This window comes from Myotis yumanensis, unplaced genomic scaffold (genome assembly GCF_028538775.1).
Source record: "Myotis yumanensis isolate MYYU_CA2020_CCGP unplaced genomic scaffold, mMyoYum1.0.hap1 SCAF_3, whole genome shotgun sequence".
NCBI classification, from domain to species: Eukaryota; Metazoa; Chordata; class Mammalia; order Chiroptera; family Vespertilionidae; genus Myotis; species Myotis yumanensis.
The window spans coordinates 136,938,269-136,960,097 of NW_027223754.1; the positions used below are offsets into that span (position 1 = coordinate 136,938,269).

Genomic DNA, 21,829 nt, shown 5'->3' on the forward strand with positions numbered 1-21,829 from the left:
ATATCATGCTTTTACTATTATAGAATATATATATATATATATATATATATATATATATATTCATATAAACACACATACACACTACATTCTTGGTACTTGTCCATACCACATGCTTGTATGACTTCATGATGCTGATTTATATGTTCTGAATACAGGCAATATGGTAAAGAGTAGATGACCTAAACTTGGAATTCAAAGTTCTGCATTTTAATTTAGATCAGCTGTATGATTCTCAGTTTCTCCAAAAAATAAAAATTAGGGCAATAAAATCCTAAATATAATTTTTTAATTATGTAAAACATTTTTCAAAGTAAAAATTTGTTTTTAAAAAGTTTTATAGTTTCTAAAAATCACTGTATTTAGTTGATGGCAGAAAGTTCTCAATGTGAGGAGGTAGGCAACATTTGCCTAGTTGCTTGTAAGTAGTGTCCAGAGTTAGGAGCTATCTGTTATTATGACAAGAACCCTTAATATTATCCCTTAGTTATCACAAATTTGGACATAACTGACTGGAAATTGGCTCTCACCTTCTTCCCTAAACCAGTTCTCAATTGCTGCTGAGTGATTAGAAACTGGCTTTTCCAGTTCAATGTGTAGTTAGTTGTGAGCTGCATAAAGGTCACTATCAGTGTTTTCGAGAGTTGTGTCCATAAAAGCTGTCTAAAAGTTTGTTTTTCATTGGTTTCCTAATAATACAGTGCTACATGTATGTAGTATTGCACGCCTAGGGAGAGGGGCATAATTTAGGAAAGGCAGTTCCCTTCCCCTGAGAGCAATTCCTGGGGACATTCTCAGCTGTGATCCCTCAGCTAGTAACAATCTCACCAGAGAGGAGAATAAAGATGTTGAAGAAGGATCTGTCAACCTACTGCAGTATCCAACCAACGTTCTTATGTAGTTGTAATGTCTCTTATCATTTCATTAGATAATTAGAGGTTCAGTATCTGCAATAGTAAAGTTCAGTAATACCGTCAAAGTATTAGGGCTGTAGATCTGACTGACATCTTAAAATAGTATCTTAAATCTGACTCCGTCTTTTTTTGCCTGTTTTTCTCACTGTTTTTTAAAAATACATATTTATTCATTTCAGAGAGGAAGGGAGAGGGACAGGGGGAGATAGAAACATCCATGATGAGAGAGAATCGTTGATTGGCTGCCTCCTGCATGCCCCCTAATGAGGATTGAGTCCACAACCTGGGTATGTGCCTGTGACCAAATCAAACCCAGGACCCTTCAGTCTGCAGGCTGATGCTCTAGCCACTGAACAAAACTGGATAGGGCTTTCTCACTGTTTTTACATTGTTTTCTGCTCTCCCCCTTTTCTCCTGTAGTCAGTTGCTCTTTTTTTTTTTAATTGAGAGAGAGAGTGAGAGAGAGAAAGAGAGAATCGAATTACAGATTTGTTGTTCTACTTATTTATGCATTTGTTGATTGTTTCATGTTTGTGCCCTGACCAAGGATAGAACCCACAATCTTGGCATATCAGTATGACACTCTAACCAACTGAGCTACCCAGCCAGGGACATAACATTTTTTTTAATTAAACTTTTTATTTTGAGGTCATGTAGGTTCACACGTGGTTCAAAGAAATAATGTATAGACATTCAGTACACCCTTTGCTCATTCCTAAATGATTTCATGAACTGTACAAATTGCACAATAAAAATCACAGGGCTATGGAGTAAAAGTGATTTGCAGCACACATTAAAAACTTTACCAGTGACATAAAAAAGAGATATAAAACTAATAAAAATGATAGCAGTTTTACATATGTTACATGGTCAAGAATAGCATAAATACTATGATAAATAGACCTCTTTACCTTGAAAAAGACCTGAAGTTTGCTGATGGAATGGGTGACGAAAAGGTTATAGCTGTGAGTTATTGTGTGATGGTGGAAGGAGGGGTATCCGAAATCAGACAGAAATTTATAACACAGATGCAGAGTGTTGGTCTCTAACCACACAGTGAACTGAGGTCAGTGCTAGATGTTTGGGGAAGGTGCATGTGTGTATTCTGTGTATTTCTACATTGATTGGTTCAGGTAGATGCAGTTTTCTGTATTTATCCAGTGATTCTCATAGATGAAACAATGTATAAGAGGACACATAATTTACATATGTTCAAATTATTTCTTAATATATCTATTGTGTTGGAACAAATTTATATTTTCCAAACAAGCATTATAGTGGAATTGATTGTACTTTTTTGTTGTTTCTTATTTTGTTAGTTCAACTTGGTTGGGCTCTTTTTCTCTTAGCACCATTTCTGTCTAATTGTTGCACTGTTTTTGCCACAGAACTTCTTCAATGTGGGTAGGCTGTAGGCATGCTTTTGAAGACATGGGTCACACTAGCAGCCCCTTCAGAAAGGGAAAAGTCAATTTCCCTTTATTTAATTCTTTTCAGTATTCTTTCCATAGGTTGTGTGCACTCATGACTTTTATTTTGATAGCAATATAGAGATCAAGAGTTTTCTATACTTTTGTTCTAGCTAAGTCACATTCACAGTGGGGACAACCTTCTTTAAAAGAAAATGTTGCATCAGTTCTTCATCTGAGTATCATTGAAAATAAAACTTGCAGATGCACACAGGATCTTGAGTAAAAATATTACATGTTTTCTATCCCCTTACTTATTATTTAATATCTAGAGGCCCAGTGCATGAATTCATGCACATTGAAAGGAAATTAATTACAAGAAATATTTTAGAGGCTGGGGAGAGACCACAGGAGGGCTCCAGTCGTGTCCAGCCCATCTTGCCCAATCCCAATCAGCTGGACCCTAGCAGCAAGCTAACCTACTGGTTGGAGCACCTGCCCCCTGGTGGTCAGTGCACATCATAGTGACTGGTCTAGTGGTCGACTGAGTGGTCGACCAATCGGTCAGACACTTAGCATATTAGGCTTTTATATAGATAGATAATATACTGTTACATAAATGTAATATTACTTCTAATATACTAGAGGCCCAGTGAATGAAATTTGTGCACTTGGGGGGGTCCCTCAGCCCAGCCTCTGCCCTCTCACAGTCTGGGAGCCCTTGGGGGATGTCCAACTGATAGCTTAGGCCTGTCTGGGGAGAAGGTCTAAGCCAGCAGTCAGACATCCTTAGTGCTGCTGCTGTGCTCACCAGCCATGAGCCTGGCTCAGGTCTTCTTGCTCAGGTCTTCCGGTCGTTCCACCGTTAGGTCGATTTGCATATTAGCCTTTTATTATATAGGATCTTATATATAACTAGAGGCCTGGTGCATGAAATTCATGCACTGGGGAGGGGAACCCCTTAGGGGATGTCTGCCTGCCAGCTTAGGCCTGCTCCGTGGAGATCAGGCAGGCAGACATCCCCCTCAGAGTCCAGGACCCCTTGCTCCTTACTGCCTGCCTGCTCGCTGCTCCTTACCACTCGGCTTACTGCACCTTAGCGCTTCCACTTCCATGGAGGCAGGAGAGACTCCCACCACCGCTGCTGTGCTCGCCAGCCATGAGCCTGGCTTCTGGCTGAGCAGCGCTCCTCCTGTGGAAGCGCACTGACCACCAGGGGGCAGTTCCTGCATTGAGTGTCTGCCTCCTGGTGGCCAGTGCGCATCATAGTGACCAGTTGTTCTGGTTGTTTGCTCTAATGGTTGCTTAGGCTTTTATTATATAGATTTATACCATAATAGCTGCCACTTATTAAATGTTTAGCATATGCCAGTGTTTTGTGTGAAGCCATGTATAATCTATATATATAAAACCCTAAGTGACCGGTCAACCAATCGACCGGTCGACCGATTGACCAGTTGCTATGACACACACTGACCACCAGGGGGAAGATGCTCAATGCAGGAGCTGCCCTCTGGTGGTCAGTGCACTCCCACAGCGGGAGCGCCACTCAGCTGACTGATAGGTGCCAGACGCTGGGCTCACAGCTGGCGAGTGCAGCTGCAGTAGTGCAAGCCTCTCCCACCTCTGCAGCAGCACTATTGAGCTACTACATCCCTCTGGGGCAGTGGTCGGCAAACTCATTAGTCAATAGAGCCAAATATCAACAGTACAACAATTGAAATTTCTTTTGAGAGCCAAATTTTTTAAACTTAAACTATATAGGTAGGTACACTGTTATTAACTTAATTAGGGTTCTCCTAAGGCTTAGGAAGAGCCATACTCAAGGGGCCAAAGAGCAGCATGTGGCTCACGAGCCGCAGTTTGCTGACCACAGCTCTGGGGGATGTAGGACTGCCAGTTTCGGCTGATCCCCACAGGCCAGGGCCTCTAGTAAATATATAATACCTTTCAGTTCCAATGCCTCTGTTAACCTGTTTGAAAAATCACTGATTTACCTTTATATTCTAACTAGGGGCCCGGTGCACGGATTCGTGCACCAGTGGGGTCCCTCGGCCTGGCCTGCACCCTTTTGCAATCTGGGACCGCTTGGGAGATGTAGTAGTGTGCGAAGTGGCAGGCAGCCAAGGAGGAGCCTGAGCCCAGGCTGGGCACCGTGCCGCTCCTGCTTATCTTGACCCCACTACACCTGCCAGCACCTGCTTAGGCACGCAGGGGGCGTGTCCACAGGAGAGGCTGTTGCAGCTGCGCTTGCCTCCCGTGAGCCTGGCATCTGGCGCCCATATGTCAGCTGAGCAGCACTCCTGCTGTGGGAGTGCACTGACCACCAGGGGGCAGCTCCTGCATTGAGCGTTGCCCCCTGGTGGTCAGTGTGCATCATAGCTACCAGCTGGTAGTCTAGTCATCCGGTCATCCAGTCACTTAAGCTTTTACATCTATATGTGTCAATTAAGAGTTCTTGTCAGAAACTTAGTTTTCCTCTTAAGTTAACTCTTTTAGAGTTCTTATTTCTCAGTGTGAAAGCCGTATCCCTTTCATTTCTTTAAGTTTGTGAATTGTAAATTGAAGATGAGAAAATCCTAAGCACTGTGTCTTTTCTTTTCCTGCAGCGTTTGTCCAATGGTTCTATAGATTCAACTGATGAAACTAGTCAAATAGTCGAACTACAAGAATTGCTTGAAAAGCAAAACTATGAAATGGCCCAAATGAAAGAACGTTTAGCAGCACTTTCTTCGCGAGTGGGAGAGGTGGAACAAGAAGCAGAGACAGCAAGAAAGGATCTCATTAAAACGGAAGAAATGAATACTAAATATCAAAGGGACATCAGGGAGGTGAGTGATTAATAACGCTTTCAGTCTTTACTTCCTGAATGCTATCTCTGAGATGCTTTTTTCCCATAATATCCCCTGTGGTAATACTCTTTTCATCTCAAAAGACCATAATCTGGGATGTACTGTGTTAGTTATGAAACTTGTTCAATAAGGCAAATATTGTTTACTTCATCATCCCTTTAAATATGTGTAGAAAGGAATTTTGATATCAAGTCTCAAATATAATAAAAAAATTTACAGTTTTTAAAGACTTTTTAAAAATTGTGGAGCTGCTCATTTTAAACAACCCTTGAAATGAATATGTATAGTGAATTGTTATGCTCTTAGCTATGGAACTACTCAAAGACATTTTAAAATGTCCCCTCTCATTTTTGGATTTGTGTCTATGAATGTGAATGTGTATGCTTGTATGTACTAACTTTCCTTTTTCTATACATTCAGTTCTTGCTAGACTTAACATCATGTTATCTACTCTTTAAAGAGAGTACTGGAAAGTTACTACAAAAGACACGATGATATGGTTTATTTGTAACATTGCCAAATCATCTTACTAGCTAAGGTGAAAAGTTTAGAAGTTTTTCACTTTCTCACTTTATTCAATTAAAAAGATGATATTTATGGAAATTTTATTTTGTGACTTACTGTTTTCACTCTTACATATTCATTTAAATAATCTATTTTAGACATTTTATATCTTTTGTATATACTTAACTATTTTTATTGAAGTTTAACCTCCTCTGTGTAGCCAGTTCTTTTCTTCCCATTTTATCTTCAGTTTATTTTACTCATACTTTTGCCTTCACTGTCCTACCCAAACTGTTCTTACCCACATTGTTCTTGACCTCCCTGTTGCTGAATCTAGGGACCACTTCTCAGTTCTCTGAAGCACTTGATCCAGTTCTCACTCCCTGGGGCACTTTTTCACTTGGCTAATAACACACTGCACTCGCCTGATTTTCCCCCGGCCTATTTACTACTCCCATTTCAGCCGCCTTTACTGGCTCAGCTTCCTGCCCAGTCATGGAGTGTCATCCTTTCTCAATCTACTTTTACTCCCCGAGTAAGTTCATGCATTCTCATGGCTCCGAAAACCACCTAGTGACTTATGACTCCCAATTTATATCTCCAGCTTACCCTTCTCTCCTGATTTTCTGATTCCTGTGTCTAAATGTCCAATGGGTCTCTCAAAATTAGCTTTTTCAATATTGTTTTCCTGGTATTCCCTTAGGAAGCCAGGCTTACTCGAAGTCCTACACACCTGAACCGATGGCAACCCTATTATTGTTGCTCAGGCTAAAATCCTTGGAGCTGTCCTTGGTACCTCTCCTATTTATATTGCAAAGTCCTTGCAGTACCTACAAGCTATAGGTACTGTCTGATTTTTTAGAACTCATCTTTTAATCTTTCATTTTATCGCTATCTGTTCAGTTAAGGGGGCCTCTTAAACAAGCCAGGCCTATTCTTTTACGTCTTCTTTTCCCTCTGCTTTTTGCTCGAATGTTTTCTCAGTGAAGTGTTCCCTATCCATGCTATTTACACATACACTCTCTCCCTCTTCTCTCATTTTTAGTCACACAGCATTACTGCACCTGAAACAATTCATATTTTACTGATTTACTTGTTTATCATATTCCTTTCAACTAGACATAAAAATTTATAAGGGATGTAATTTTTTGTTTTGTCTTGTTTTGTTTACTGCTCCATTTGAGTCACTTGCATAACTACTGAGCATAGAATAGACACTCAAACATCTTTATTGGGACAATGAATATTTATAGATTTTTTATGTCAACATCAAAAGGCATGGATGAGATTAGAATAAGTCCTAAAACAATGTCTATTCTCTCAGAAGATGCATGATCCAGAAAGTGGTAGATTGCTCTACCCCTGCACCAATAAAGATACTGTGTTCTCTATACCCTTATATGAATTAACAGTCTATAGATATGTCTCTTATCTTAACTCCTTCTCACAACCCAAACTCGGAGAATTTATAAAGTAAATAAATTTAACCTCTCCTCTATATCACTGATAAGGAATACTGAGATTTCTGGCCAATAAACGACCAAGGCAATTTCTTGAGCTTTTGCTCATTCTGTATTTGTTGATTTTCTTAGTCCTGGATATTTAGCTGTTTCCCTTTCATTTAATGCTCATCTATTTTATTCACACTTATTTAACCCAGTGTCACAGGTGGAGCCCAGCATCACCATCTCCCCCTTTCTTACTGCTGATGTAAAAATAGTTCCTTGATTCTAATAGTCTTTGAATGTAGGTGACAAAAAAATTTCAATCACCTGGTGCCAGGTGTTCTTTTATTGGGAAACCCTTCTCTTGTATAAGCTGTTCTGCCTTTAGATGAATTATTTTAAAATATAACTATTCTTATCAGCTCTATCATTTCTATGTAGTTGTACTTTAGAAGAGTTTCATAAGAAAGGAATGTCTGTCATTATTCACCTTGGAAGGGAAGTTGCAAACACTAATGCTTTCAGAGCCAGACAGGCAGTGTAAATGTATGAAGTGCCAGGTGCAGGATAGTAGAAAGTGATAGAGTTAATGAAACCTGGACAAGGAGCCTACACTCTGCCCAACTTCCTGCATGCATCACGTGTGTGTGTGTGTGTGTGTGTGTGTGTGTGTGTATGTGTGTTATTGTGTGAAAGATACTGTGAAGGTCAAGTAAAATATTATCAGAAAGATTCATGTCACAGGCCACAGGCTCCTGGTTTGCTGCTCTGAATTTCTTGAGGACCAACCAGGAAAACTATTTTAGGTGCATTATATCTATACAATAGAGAAGGTACTTGTCATTAGCCCACTTTTCTCAGGTGAATAATCTAAGGTTTTAGTGAGATGAAGTGACTTGTCCAAGGTCTATGCACTGACCTCCCCACTCCCTCAGGCCCCAGTACCAGGAAGACATAGGACAAGCCTGACTTCAAAACCTGTGGTTCTGACACTTTGATGAGCTTTCAAAATCAGTGAGATGCAGAAACTGTCCTAAAAATGCAGCTACAATATAACGGCCCCCTAAATGATCAATCCCAATAAGCATGAAGATACACAAAGCACATACTTAAAAAGGTATCATTTACTCACACTCATAGCCCCAGACTTAGCTTTTATTTTCCTAAATAATAATGCATTCTTGGACTATGTTCACACAAAATCTACTAGATTGCAAATATTTTAGTAGAAAAATATTAAGGTGATTTATCTTGCTACCTCTGCTAGCACAGTATGATTTACATATTGAATAAACAATAAATGGTTATTGAATTAAGAAAAAATTCTATAATAAGAAAAACTAACCATATAATTAAAACTGAAGTGTATTTTGCTTTGCATGTGAGAACAATCAAATATATCTGAAATGAATTATTTTAGTATGCTTCATTAATGCTTTCAAATATAGTTTTGTAATTCTTCTTTGTCAAGAAATAAGTCTATCTAAATTTATTTTGATTTGAAGTTTAGTTTTAGTTGCTTAACAAATTGATTGTGACCTACTAGAGTAGGGGGACTGGATCAAGGCATAGCACACATTCGGAAAGCACAGACTGCATTGTCCTTAGTGTTGGGAAAGTGTTTTTAAGAGCAGCTATTATTGGATATCTTCAGGTGTTTGATCCAAAAGCACAGTCTGAAAGTTCAGCTAAAACCTATTTTTCCTGCAATGTTTGAAAATACAATGGTCAGAACAAATCAAGAAATCTACTAATATGCGAAAGAGTAGGGAAGTTATCTGTTAAAGCCTTAATTTTCGAAAGTAAAAAACAGGAAAAAAAAAAAAAAGTAAACCTAACAGAAGTTTAGCTCTCCACTTTTTAATCAGAGGGCTACTAGTCAGGCATTGAATATAATATCACATTAAATATGTTGATATGCAAAAAGTTAGAATTTTTTGTGAAGTCTTTAAATTATATTTTATTTTACAAATAAAATCAGCTTACCTTTCCAACTTCTTATAAAAGCTCTTCAAAAGGTTGCTAAGTGATTAAATAAATTTTGTATTTTCTATTATCTGAAATATGGAATTGTATTCTTCACTTTACTAGATTTATGGAGTTATATTTATTGGATATAATAAAATTCAGTTTATAAATAAACTTCAGGTCAAGGGATAATTGAATCTTTCATCTGTTTTTCTCCTTTTTTAGATAGCGTTTTCAGGGATGAAGAAAAGCTTTCTTTTATAGAAATTCCAAGTGACACACAGGGGAAAGATATTTCTTGAACTTGTAAATTCAAAACTTATTTTTGTCAACACAGCCTACAGCTAAAAATTGAATCTCCCACATGAATCATTGACCCAAAATGTAAAACCAAAGTCACATACAATGATTCCTGCATTTAATGTGTGGCACAGCCATATAAATTAATCGTAGGCATAATACCAATTAATAATAAAAGTTAGGTATTATTTATTAAGTGTGTTTTCTTCATGAGACACCATGCAAAGTATTTCAACATCACAGCAAACATACTACATCAACGTTATATGGTAAGTGCCAATATCCCACCCCCACCCCCCAAAAAAGGGAGGTTAAGCAATGTTGCAATATTTACCTGGTAACAAAGGTAAAATGCATCAAAAACTAGGATTTGCAGCAAGTATGTACTACTCTAGGATCCGTGTTCTGAAGAAACATATCTATGCCTTTTACTGAATTTATTGCCATTAAATTTAGTGCAAATTTTATAGGTTCACTCTAGTTTCAGAATTTTCTCTTTGAGCTAAAACATTAGCAAGATATTCCAGAGTTCTGGATGAAAATGGAATTAACAGGATTCAATATTGTATGTGCTCTGAAGAGATACCCTGCCATCATTGGACTAAAATTATATAAAAATAGTCAAAATTTAAAATAAAAGTTTTGTAAATAGTAACTGTTGTTTGGGATGGCTAAAATCTAGGGTTGTGTACCTAATGTCAAAAAATATAATCTGGATTTTTTTTGCCAAATTGATGGACTACTTGGATTTTATACATTTGAACTTAATATTCACATAATTAAACAAGCAGTCTTTAATTGGGCCTTGAAGGTCAGCAGAGCTGAGGTAGGCAAAGAAGTCAACAAAAATGAATTTCAGGTGGAAATGAAACCACAGAGTTTATTAGTTTTCTGAGGCTGTGGTAACAATTACCATAAACTGGGTGGCTTAAAGCAACAGTAATTCATTCTCTCACAGTTTTGGAGACTATAAGTTCAATATCAGTAGGGTCATATTACCTCTGAAGGCTCTATCTAGAGAAGAATCTTTATTTGCCACTTCTAGCCTGATGGTTGCTGAGATTCCTTGGTGTTCTTAGCTGGTAATAGTGAAACTACAATCTCTGCCTCCTTCTGAAGACTGCCCTTTTCTCTGTATGTCTCTGTGTCCCCAGATCTCCCTCTTCTTATTACAACACAAGTCATTGGATTTAAGGCCCACACTAATGCTGTATGGCTTCATCTTAACTTGATTATTTCTGCAAAACCTTTTTTAAAAATAACGTCAAATTCACAGGTCCTTGGTGGACATGAATTTCGGGGGGCTAATGAGGGGAACATGATTCATTCCAGTACATAGAGCTAGAGATGTGTCAGGTCATAAAGCTACTTCTTTTCTAGACTTTGTAGCTCAGATTTTACATAAAAGATGGGGTACAATATGCTCACATTGGCATTTAGAAATGTCTCTTGGTCAGTAGGGTGGAGAATCAGTAAGCAGGAAAAAAAGACCAATAGCAAGATGACAGGTTAGGCTATTAAAGTGAGAATATTTTGCTCAGTAAAATAAGCCAATCAGAGAAAGATAAATATCATATGATCTCACTTATATGTGGAATCTAAGGGACAAAAAAACTGATGAACAGAATAGATCCAGAGACATTGGAGCATGTAACACACTGACAAATCTCAGAGGGAAAGGGTGGGGGGAGGATGGCGGAACGAGATTAACCAAAAAATTTATACGCATATATGCGTAACCCATGGTCAGACAATAGTGCAGTGAAGGTTTGGGGAGTGGGCTGGGCAGGAGTGGGGTAGAGGGGGTCAACGGGGAGCAAAACAGGAGACATCTGTAATACTTTCAACAAAGACACATTCAATTAATTAATGAACCAACTAATTAATTAAAGTGAGAGTTAGGGTGGAGAAATTTTCAAGAATGATCCTAAAATCCTAGGGAGATTGGTGTCATTCCATAGCCAAGTAATACAAGAAGAGCTGATTTGTGTGTAGGCAGGGTGACTAAGGACAACATGAGTCTCATGGTAGATATGTATGTACGCCATTGCATTCTCAGAGAAAGACAGCTTTCGGTTAACCCAAGATATAAGAAGAATTCAGACCGGTAATTTGGGAAAACTCACATGAAATCTTACATTCCTCTCGTGAAATGAAATAAATTAATATTTACTTTAATAAAGCAATGGTTTTCATGGCTTAGTCTTTTATTTAAATAACAAGACAGTAAGTTACACTGTCTGAGAATCTGATTTGAATTTTTTTATTATTTTAATTGTAGGCCATGGCACAGAAGGAAGATATGGAAGAAAGGATCACAACCCTTGAGAAGCGTTACCTCAGTGCTCAGAGAGAATCTACCTCCATACATGATATGAATGATAAACTAGAAAATGAGTTAGCAAATAAAGAGGCCATCCTCCGGCAGGTTCGGTATCTCTGTGTTGTTTTTGTTCTGGTCCATGTGTGTGTTCTCACCATTCTCACAAAATGTTGAGTAAATTAAATACGTTATTTCTTCACAATCAATCATTCTCTAAAATTTAGAATGGTGTGAACTAAACATGTGGTTTTCAGTAGGTAATTTAGAAATTGTTCTTAATAACAATAAAAATAATGACTAAAATTTACTTTGGATCTAAACATGAACCAGAAACTGTGCTAAGTAGTTTACATGTATTACCTCACTTAAATCTAACCACCACCTGTGAAGTAAGCACAGTTATTATACCGCTCACAGTAAGGTTCAGCGACATGAATATTTTCTCAAGGTCACACATCTGGTAGTTGCCAGAGTCTGTAATGGAAACTAAAGTCTACTCCACTCCAGAGCAGGAGTGGGCAAACTATAGCCTCTGAGACAAAACTATGGCTCTGCTTCGTAAATAAAGTTTTATTGAAACATAGTCATATCCATTATTTAATCATTGTCTATGACTGCCTTTGTGCTACAACAGTAGAATCAAAATGTTAGAACAGAAACTATATGGGACACAAAGTCTGAAATATTTACTACCTGGCCCTTCACAGAAAAATGTTTGCCAATCCCATCTTTTGAGCCTAACCATTATAGTACATTACCTCTCCCTCTCCAGATAATACTCTGACTTTCAATATTATGCTAATATGGTACATCAGAAGTGTAAGTACTGACTTGTATTCCATTTGTCCAAGTATATATTCACTGTTAACTTCTTTTCTTTTTGCTGCCATTGGTAAGAGCTTTTCTAAAATTTTTTAATATGCTAAATTTTATTAAGGAATGTGGATAAGTAATATATAAAAAACAGGAGGGCAATGATCTTTTTACACGGTAAGTGTGGCAGCTAATTTTAAATCTATGATAATGGCTGAAGTCCAAGCCCCCTAGTGAATGGGGTCTGCTATACTAACTGTGATCCTTTAAGTGTCTCTTTCCCACCCCTGTTTCAGATGGAAGAGAAGAACAGACAGTTACAGGAACGACTTGAGCTTGCAGAGCAGAAGTTGCAGCAGACAATGAGAAAAGCTGAGACCTTACCTGAAGTAGAGGCTGAGCTGGCTCAGAGAATTGCAGCCCTGACAAAGGTACTGCAATATAACACTTGGTCAGCTTAGATGTGCTCACAGAAATGACTGGTAATCAAAATGAACCTGTAAAGATTTTCTTTAGTCTTTATGGAAATTAAGTTCATCTAATATTTATTACATTGGTTTCATATTTAGGTGAACTTTTCAAACTATGTATATCTTATTTATGCTGACATGAATGATTAACATATGACTGTGACGATTCCCTTGCCTACTTAAACATTAACAAAAATAAAATTTTATGTCCTTATATTAATTTTCCATGGCAATATTTGCACATCAGAATAATCGCAATATAAACACATAATGATATTTAATATGTATATACATGAGACATAATTTAATATGCTAAACATAAATTGGTACAATAAATATAGGAAATATCATAGCAGTTGATTCATTTCTGACTATAGTAGAAAAGAATTTTTAGAATTTGGAAGTTAGATTTATAGCAGTCTAAGGTCTCCAGCCATGAAGTAGTCAGAAAGTGGTTTTAGTGGATACAATTTCTTCCGAACCAATTAAAATCCATAGTATTATATCCCACATTTGAGTGAAATCATATGGTTCTTTACTTTTTCTGACTGACTTATTTCACTTAGCATAATATTCTCAAGTTCTATTCATGTTATTGCAAATGGCAGTATTTTATCCTTTCTTATGGCTGAATAGTATTCCATTGTGTATATGTAACACATCTTCTTTATCCAGTGAATAATGCTTCAATGAACATAGGGGTGCATATATCTTTGCAAATAGATATTTTTGAGTTTTTCAGATATATCTCCAGGAAAGGGATTGCTGGGTTGTGTGGTAGCTCTATTCTTAATTTTTTAAGGAATTGCCATACTACTTTCCATAGTAATTGTACCACTCTACATTCCCACCAGCAGTGAATGAGGGTTCTCTTCTTTCCACAACTTCTCTTGCTTGTCTTATTGATAATGGCCACTCTAACAGGTGTGAGGTAGTATCTCATTGTAGTTGTGATTTGTCAGAGGGAGGGTGATGGGGGAAGAAGGGAGTTATGGTGACAAGAGATTTGACTTTGGGTGGTGGGCACAGGGTGCAATATCTAGATCTTGTAAAATAGAAACTCATACCTGGGACCTATATGATCATGTCAACCAATGTCACCCCAATAAATTTAATTTAAAAAATATAAATAAAAGATAAATATTAAAAAGTTAAATAAAATAAAATCTGTAGTATTCTGAAGAATGTTCAATATTATCTACCAAGTTATAGCCATTAGATTCTGTAATTATCTGCATATTTTAGAATTCTGCAACCATTATAATGTTTAAAAAAACTATCCTTACCTTTCACTATCAAACGGAGATGACATTGCTTCAAAATATATATACATATCACTAAAATAAAAGTCCATATTTTTTACTAAAATCATGTTTGACTTTTTTTTAAAAATATATTTCATTGATTTTTTACAGAGAGGAAGGGAGAGAGATAGAGAGTTAGAAACATCGATGAGAGAGAAACATTGATCAGCTGCCTCCTGCACATCTCCCACTGGGGATATGCCAACAACCCAGGTACATGCCCTTGACCGGAATCAAACCCGGGACCCTTGAGTCTGCAGGCCGACGCTCTATCCATTGAGCCAAACTGGTTTCGGCATGTTTGACTTTTAATATCAATTGAAAATATACACATATTTTAGTGGTTCACACAATCATTACTGTGTGCTAAGTTGTCTCCTCCACTGCAAGTAAGTGGGTAAACTACAAGTTACAAATTCTGTCATTAGGGATTATTCAAAGCAATTGATGTGGCAATATAAGAGTAGGCACACATATTTGATTTCCTGCAAAAGTAAATAATTAAAGAGGAACAGTAAGCTGACACCTATTAATTAAAATAGGGAAGTCAATCGGGTAGAAAAAAGGCAAACGTTTGGCAATGAATTGTAGGGTTAGAAAATATTGGAATAGTTGGTTATCTATAGAGTATTGGAGTAACTAACTGACCTAAACATTAGGTGATTAGTGTTATGTAACAATCTGGATCCTTCCATAGTCACGTACTATGCCATAAATTCCTGTGGCAATTCCAGAAATGTGTGATTTCTAATATAAAGATAAGTTTAACATTTAATTTAAATGTCTTTTCTAAATTATATCAAAATGTGCAAATATATTAATAGCATTCTATTTTTTCTTGTGAAGATATTTTCAATTACTATATTATGGATTGAGATATGTACAATTAGTCTTCTTATCTGAGGAACCCAAAAAACTTTTATAAAGAGTTATTTTATTGAATTGAATTATGTTAGTGGCAATTTGTTGGCTAAATAATAAAAAATAACTTTTGTCAAATTTTAGTGTAAAATAATCATCAATATTATCCTGCATAAAATACAAGAAAGTTTGGAATCTCTTCCAATCAAACACAATTAAAAATTCAACATAAAATTGCCCCAAATTTACCTATGATAGACTGAAAATAAAACATAATTTAAAAGCAATACTTTACATATTAAACTTTACATTAAATATGCATGAGAATTCTTAATTTAAAATAGTTTTTAACTTGAAATATGTGTCTCGCCTTTTTTGCCTTTCATTTTATTCTCTTGGGCTCTTACTTTGATACATATATTCACTTGTGTACTCAAATTATTTCCTCAGTTTACTCCGACCTCATAATATATTGCTAAAATTTCATTTCTTCTGGACCCTTTTGATTTATTCTTTTTACAGTAGAGTTTTCTTCTTCTTAAAAAGTGTTAAAAATGCTAGAATTTACTCTGCTTCTCCTCACTGATTTCTCTTCTGGCTAACTCTATATGAACAACATTTCAGATATACCATTTTCAGATGATTGTTGCATTTAATCCATCATACATGCTCCTCTAGTGCGGAGATATTTATCAAAACACTCCCTCTGTAACATTTTTATAATATTTGAAGATCATTCTTTCATATGTTCCCCCAAGATTTATGGCCACAACAATCATACTTTTTCTTGCCTTCTGTTCTCAAGACCATTAGGGAACATCTCTAGAATTTGCTTTATTTATTTATTTTTTGAATTTCAATTTGTTTTTATTATCTCACTATTATTGATCATCATAGTCTTTTTCTAGTTCTTAATATTTTTGACTATTCACAAAAATAAAATATTTTTGCCTATTTTAAATCTAGGCTCCTCTCTCCTATATTTTGAATGGTATTCTTAACAATCCCACAGATATTTTATTTGGCCTATATATTTTTCTACTTTTATTATTAGCTGCCTATTTTTTTTCCCTTCCCTTTGGTTCCCCGCTCTGTAACTTTCGCTTCTTTTCCATTTCCAAATATATCCACATTCTTCCCAACACTGCTTCTGCCTGTGTGATTTTTTTTCCTGAATCTTTAACTCATTTGGAACTGTCCTGTGCGACATTAAAGAGTGAACAGGAGATAAATTCTATATCCCATCAAGGGATGTAAAAAATAGCAGATTGTTCTTGTGTGACACTGGTGTTTACAATTGCTTAAGCTGCAGTCTTTACAAGGCTAAGGTGAACATAAATCAACAGTGGTTGAAGTTGATCCCAGTGTCTGTTCAGAAATGTTGTCTGAATCTCTTCTTTGGTTGGTAGGGGTATCTTTCTTTCTGTGTGTGTGTGTGTGTGTGTGTGTGTGTAGGAGGTAAACCTCATTTAAGATTTTTAGAAAATCAGAAGTATAACTATGGAAAAAACTTAAAATTTGGCTTTTGTGAGTATAAACACAATTAACTAATAAATATTTTTGGCTCCCAATCTTGTTATTTGTGATGTTTACTTCTTTAATTACAATGCATATTCCTTCATCAAGGACATAATTCATCTTAATTCCACAAGGTATTTTATTCATTTTTAGTATAAGTAAAAAGATCAGCAATGACATAGATATTTAAACATGACAGAATTCTCATTCATTCTCTGAAGTGAATTTTGACAGTGTTTTGGTGTATTTTCATTATTTAAGATAGAAACAGGTAGAAGTTTTAAGTACCTTGGAAGACCTACCAGACTTGTGTTTTTGAAGATACAGTTTTGGAAATTGAAATGTTCATGTCTTGACTATCTTGAATCAGTCCCCTGATTAATTTTCATACCACTGTCTGTTAAATTATATTTTTAAAAATTATGAATACCTTTATGAATTTAGATTATATAATTTCAACAACATTTTGACCCACTAACTGTATTCTTGATTTAATTCTAAGTTTTTAATGCTATTGTAAAATCATTTATGACATTTGGAGACTATGATAGCTTTCTGTGTTGCTTCTGCTTAGAATTTGAAGAGAAAATTTGGTTATTGTTATTTCTTCATTATTTCTCATATTTATGAAATAAGAGTATCAGAAGGAAAATTAAAAACTGTAAATGTTGAACTATAACTTGTGTAAGCACTCCAGTTAAATGTTAAATGTTATTTGATAGATTAAATTGGAATTTATTATACACAATAGTACATATGCATGTGAACCAATACATTAATAGGTGACTATTTGTTTTCAGATACTGAATGAAAACACACACATATATATATAAATATATATAGTCCTATATTTGCATACAGTAAGTTTCACTGTTTTAGAATAAATATATAAAATGTAATAGAATTTGGTCTAGAGTTGAATTTTGTTGTCCTGACATAGGTTACTTTTAATGTTATAATTACTTAAGAAGTTGTAATTATCATGAACATGTTGATGTAACTTTACATGTAACCTGTGTATAACATACTAATACAATTCAGCTATCAGCAATGTCACATGTGTTCAACAGTCTGCGTCTGTGGTAACCTGGCAATCACCTCTAAGACATGTACTAACCTTGGCACTGGGGAAACTTTAGCTCACAAAGGCAAGATGCTGCCTATATACATTAGGGCACTATTTTGTTTCCATAGCAACAAATCAATGCAGAAACAGTTTTGGAGTGGTCACTAGTGCCATTCAGGAGAGTTCACAAATAATTTCTCTTGTCCTCGCAGTATTATTGTCACCTCGATAATTTGAGAACTTCATAATACTCATTTAAAAGTTCAAATTAAGACTATCCCTGAGGACACACAGACATAATGTGTATTTCGAGAACACAAGTCATTTTGCTGCTGTTGCTGAGGAAACGCAATCCTGCTTGAATTGACTCTACTACTAATAATTAACCCTATGGCTTAGCTTTTCTCTGATTTCTACAGAGTTGAGCTTATAACAAATTTTACTCCAAATTTATTTCATCAGAGTCATTGCCTTAGCATATTCCTCAACATTGAGACACATTGTTTCCATTTTTAAGTAATACGATAAACAAACAAGCAAACCAAAATACCAAACTTTTAACAATCTATCGAGATATATTCTAGTGTTTGGTTTCTCATAATTCCAATTATTACATGACTCTTTCGGAGTTGCTTTAATTCATTCTGTAGTAGTCTGCCATCGCCAGCCATCACTAACCTTCCATTCCTTAGGTTGGTAGCTTTTTATTTGAACATACCATTGTTTTTCAATTATAACCATCAACTGCATTATGTTCACCCGATACCAGTGTAGATCTTTCCACATAAAGTTCTGTCTATTAAAATAGTAAATTTGCTGTCACGCTTTTCTTTTAAGCATTCTGTGCTGTGTTCTGTTCAGTGTCAGTGTCTTTAGTTCTGATTTTTCTATTTTGTCCCTCTCCTTTTCCTTGACTTGTTAGTCTGATCCAACCTCTTCTACCTCATCTGATGATTATCAATATGTTATGGAAGCTAAACTACAAGAAATGATCTCCATACGTAGGAAGGTAGTCCTACTGGACTTTACTTTCTATTGCTAAATAGAATCCATCTAAGTTTTTCTTTTCATTTATTAAAATTATGTTACTTTTATTTATTGATAATCGACCATCTGTGCAGTTCAGTGCTTCAGGAGCTTAAGATTGGACAATGGCAGGTTTGTGTTCAAACCATGCACAGTCTGCATGTTACATTTGGCTGATTTCATTGCTCATAAATAACTCCAATGTTTTGCTGATGCTTGGATGTAACAGGCCTTTGTAGCTGACACATTTCAAGCAATGCTGTTCAGCTGCCTGTTTAACGAAAGTTTATTTTTGAAAACTACATTTGCGGTTGGTAGTAGCTTGCTTTACATTTTATTTCAGTTTATTTAGAGGAAATGTGTTCATCAAGTCTTACATGTCAGGTGCATTCTTCATATTTCTTAACAGGCTGAAGAGAGACATGGAAATATTGAAGAACGTATGAGACATCTGGAAGGTCAACTTGAAGAGAAAAATCAAGAACTTCAAAGAGTATGTCTATTAAGCACCTCTACCTCAATGATCAGTTTATGGATTTATATTCTACATACAAAAAAAAATGAACGTTTTTCATGATCACGGGTTGTATTTAAAAAGTTATCGATTTGCCGTGTGCACTTTAAAGAAATTAAGTTTCTAACAATTTGATCAAAATCAATATAAAATTAAATCCATTTTTAAAACTACAGAAAATGTAAAAATAAACCCAGAGACTTATTTAATGATTTTATGTCAAATTTATTTATTGTTTTCTTGCATGTAAGGCTAGGCAAAGAGAGAAAATGAATGAGGAGCACAACAAAAGGTTATCCGACACCGTGGACAGACTTCTGACTGAGTCCAATGAACGCTTACAACTGCACTTAAAGGAGAGAATGGCTGCTCTAGAGGAGAAGGTAACATGGCAGTAGAGTGGAACCACGTGAACATTTCACAGAGTTCTGTGCTCACGTTTGTTTTATACCAGCTGGAGTCATTACATTGATCAGATGATTCACTGACTTTCCTTAATTAAAAAAAAAGAATGTTCTTAGAAGAGAATGAACAGTTTCTGTAAAAATGTATAAAATCAATTTTTATTTATTTTAATTTTTTATTTCTTTTTTAAAAGATCGATTTTTTAAATGAATAAAAATTATTTATAGTATGTAAATTTTGCATATTAATATGATCATCTGAGACAATTGTGTTAAATGTGCTGCACTTTTGTGTTAAAAATATTTCATTTGTCTTTTGGTATGCAAGGAAGAAGAGTGATAAGACAAAAATAAATACGTTGGGGGTGTGCAAGGAAGCTTGTTTTGAATTATTCAAATGTTTTAAGTAACTGAATCTATCACTGGTCTAAAAGCCAGACTGTGGGTGAGCTTAATGTCAATCTCAGTACAGAATTTAGGCATGCAATATATCTAGCTACATTGTTTTTTTAAAAGTGCTTCTGTACAGTCTGCAATTTCATTCACATTTACATATGTCTCATTGACAGCAGGCAGCTTCCAAACCAGCAAGAGTTATATGAGCTGGTTTCCAATTCCAAGGCATAAACAAAAGTAGAGGATAAAACCTAGGAGCACAAATCATTTTGGAAATTTAGATTGAATGCCAGCACTACTTAAGCTAGACATTTTCCCCTGCATCATCCAATAAACCAAAATAGAAAAAATAGGTTTCGATAAAATGTTAAAGTATTTTGATTAATTTACCCATTAGGGAGTCATAAGGCATGGCTTCTTCCCATTCAACTCCAAATGCATGGACTATGCCAATTACTACACTCTTGGTTTAATTTAACTCTATAAATTTGAAAACCATGCATGGTTTTAAATCACGCTTTGTAGTACTATAAGAACATTATAAAGCTTATAACAGTAATACTTTTATGGCAAGGATTTTTTTAAAAATATCTATAATGCAACTTATGTTCACATGTTATGATGTGTAACATCAGTTTTTTAAATCACTAAAATTTTGCTTTATTTCTCTAAAAAATTAACTATCACAGAAATTGATAATTCTGCATTTGAAATAGAATTCCAGAAATTGAACATTTAAAAAATGGACTGGGAGGAGTATGGGAAAGGTGGGAAAATGGGAGATATCTGAAATACTATCAATAATAAAAATATATTAAAAATAAATAAATAAAAATATGATCTTATCTTTGCTTGTTTTTTTCAGATAATAAAAATAATCTGAATTCTTTATCAATAATACCTCTGGACAATATTGACCTTTTTATTATTTGAACAGTAACCTAATTATTTCAAATTTTACAGTGACTGAGAGGATGCACACAGAAATATAAAGATAATATTCAGTCCATTTGTCCATTCAAATGTTACAAAGTATCCCATTTAAAGTTGTATTTCTCAAAGTGTTAAGGTGTAATGTTTAAAGGTTCCATTGAAACTTGGTTTTCAAGGAAATCAATAAATAAATGCAGAAAAAATTGATGAAGAAGGTTCTTGAGTGATAAAAATAGTTTATATATTTAATTATTTTCTGTTTAGTTTGTTAATTATTTCTGTTTTTCTTTCCTCTTCTGTAGAATGTTTTAATTCAAGAATCAGAAACTTTCAGAAAGAATCTAGAAGAATCTCTACATGATAAGGTATTACGGAAACTTACATTTTGCCTATTTTTCTATTTCACATTGGTGAATGTTTTATAAAATAAATTTCAACAGAAATAATTTTAAGATGCCTTCTTTTTAAAACAATTTTAAATTTTATATACACATACAAAGAGATTACATATATTGGGAGAGCTTGATGAATTTTTACAAACTAAACACACTAAAAATCATCATTCTGGAAGCCCCCCTCTCATTAACATATAATCACTACTCAAATACTAAAAGGTAATCACTATCTTGACTTCTTAAAGAAAAACATTAATTTTTGACTTATTTGTGCTTTATATAAATGGAGTAAAAATGTATACATTAATTTGTGTCTAATTTGGGATATCATTTTAGAAGAAATATATTAAATACCTATTATGCATATGAATTATAAGTTATATATTTTCAATCATGAGTCTAGTTCCAAAGTAGCTG

The 21,829-nt window shown here is 35.2% G+C and overlaps 1 protein-coding gene across 14 annotated transcripts in view; it reads left to right on the top strand.

Moving 5' to 3' along the window:
• PPFIA2 (PTPRF interacting protein alpha 2) overlaps positions 1-21,829 on the top strand; it is a 472,789-nt gene that overhangs the window by 350,836 nt on the left and 100,124 nt on the right. For 7 of the 14 annotated variants that reach the window (XM_070409641.1, XM_070409642.1, XM_070409646.1 and 4 more), the window contains 7 exons: positions 4,930-5,151; positions 11,671-11,817; positions 12,822-12,956; positions 18,667-18,753; positions 19,180-19,263; positions 19,536-19,667; positions 21,320-21,382. In XM_070409641.1, the coding sequence (XP_070265742.1) occupies positions 4,930-5,151; positions 11,671-11,817; positions 12,822-12,956; positions 18,667-18,753; positions 19,180-19,263; positions 19,536-19,667; positions 21,320-21,382 (870 nt within the window). The remainder of the gene's footprint in view (positions 1-4,929; positions 5,152-11,670; positions 11,818-12,821; positions 12,957-18,666; positions 18,754-19,179; positions 19,264-19,535; positions 19,668-21,319; positions 21,383-21,829) is intronic. The other 7 variants (XM_070409647.1, XM_070409648.1, XM_070409649.1 and 4 more) reach the window with 1 other exon arrangement.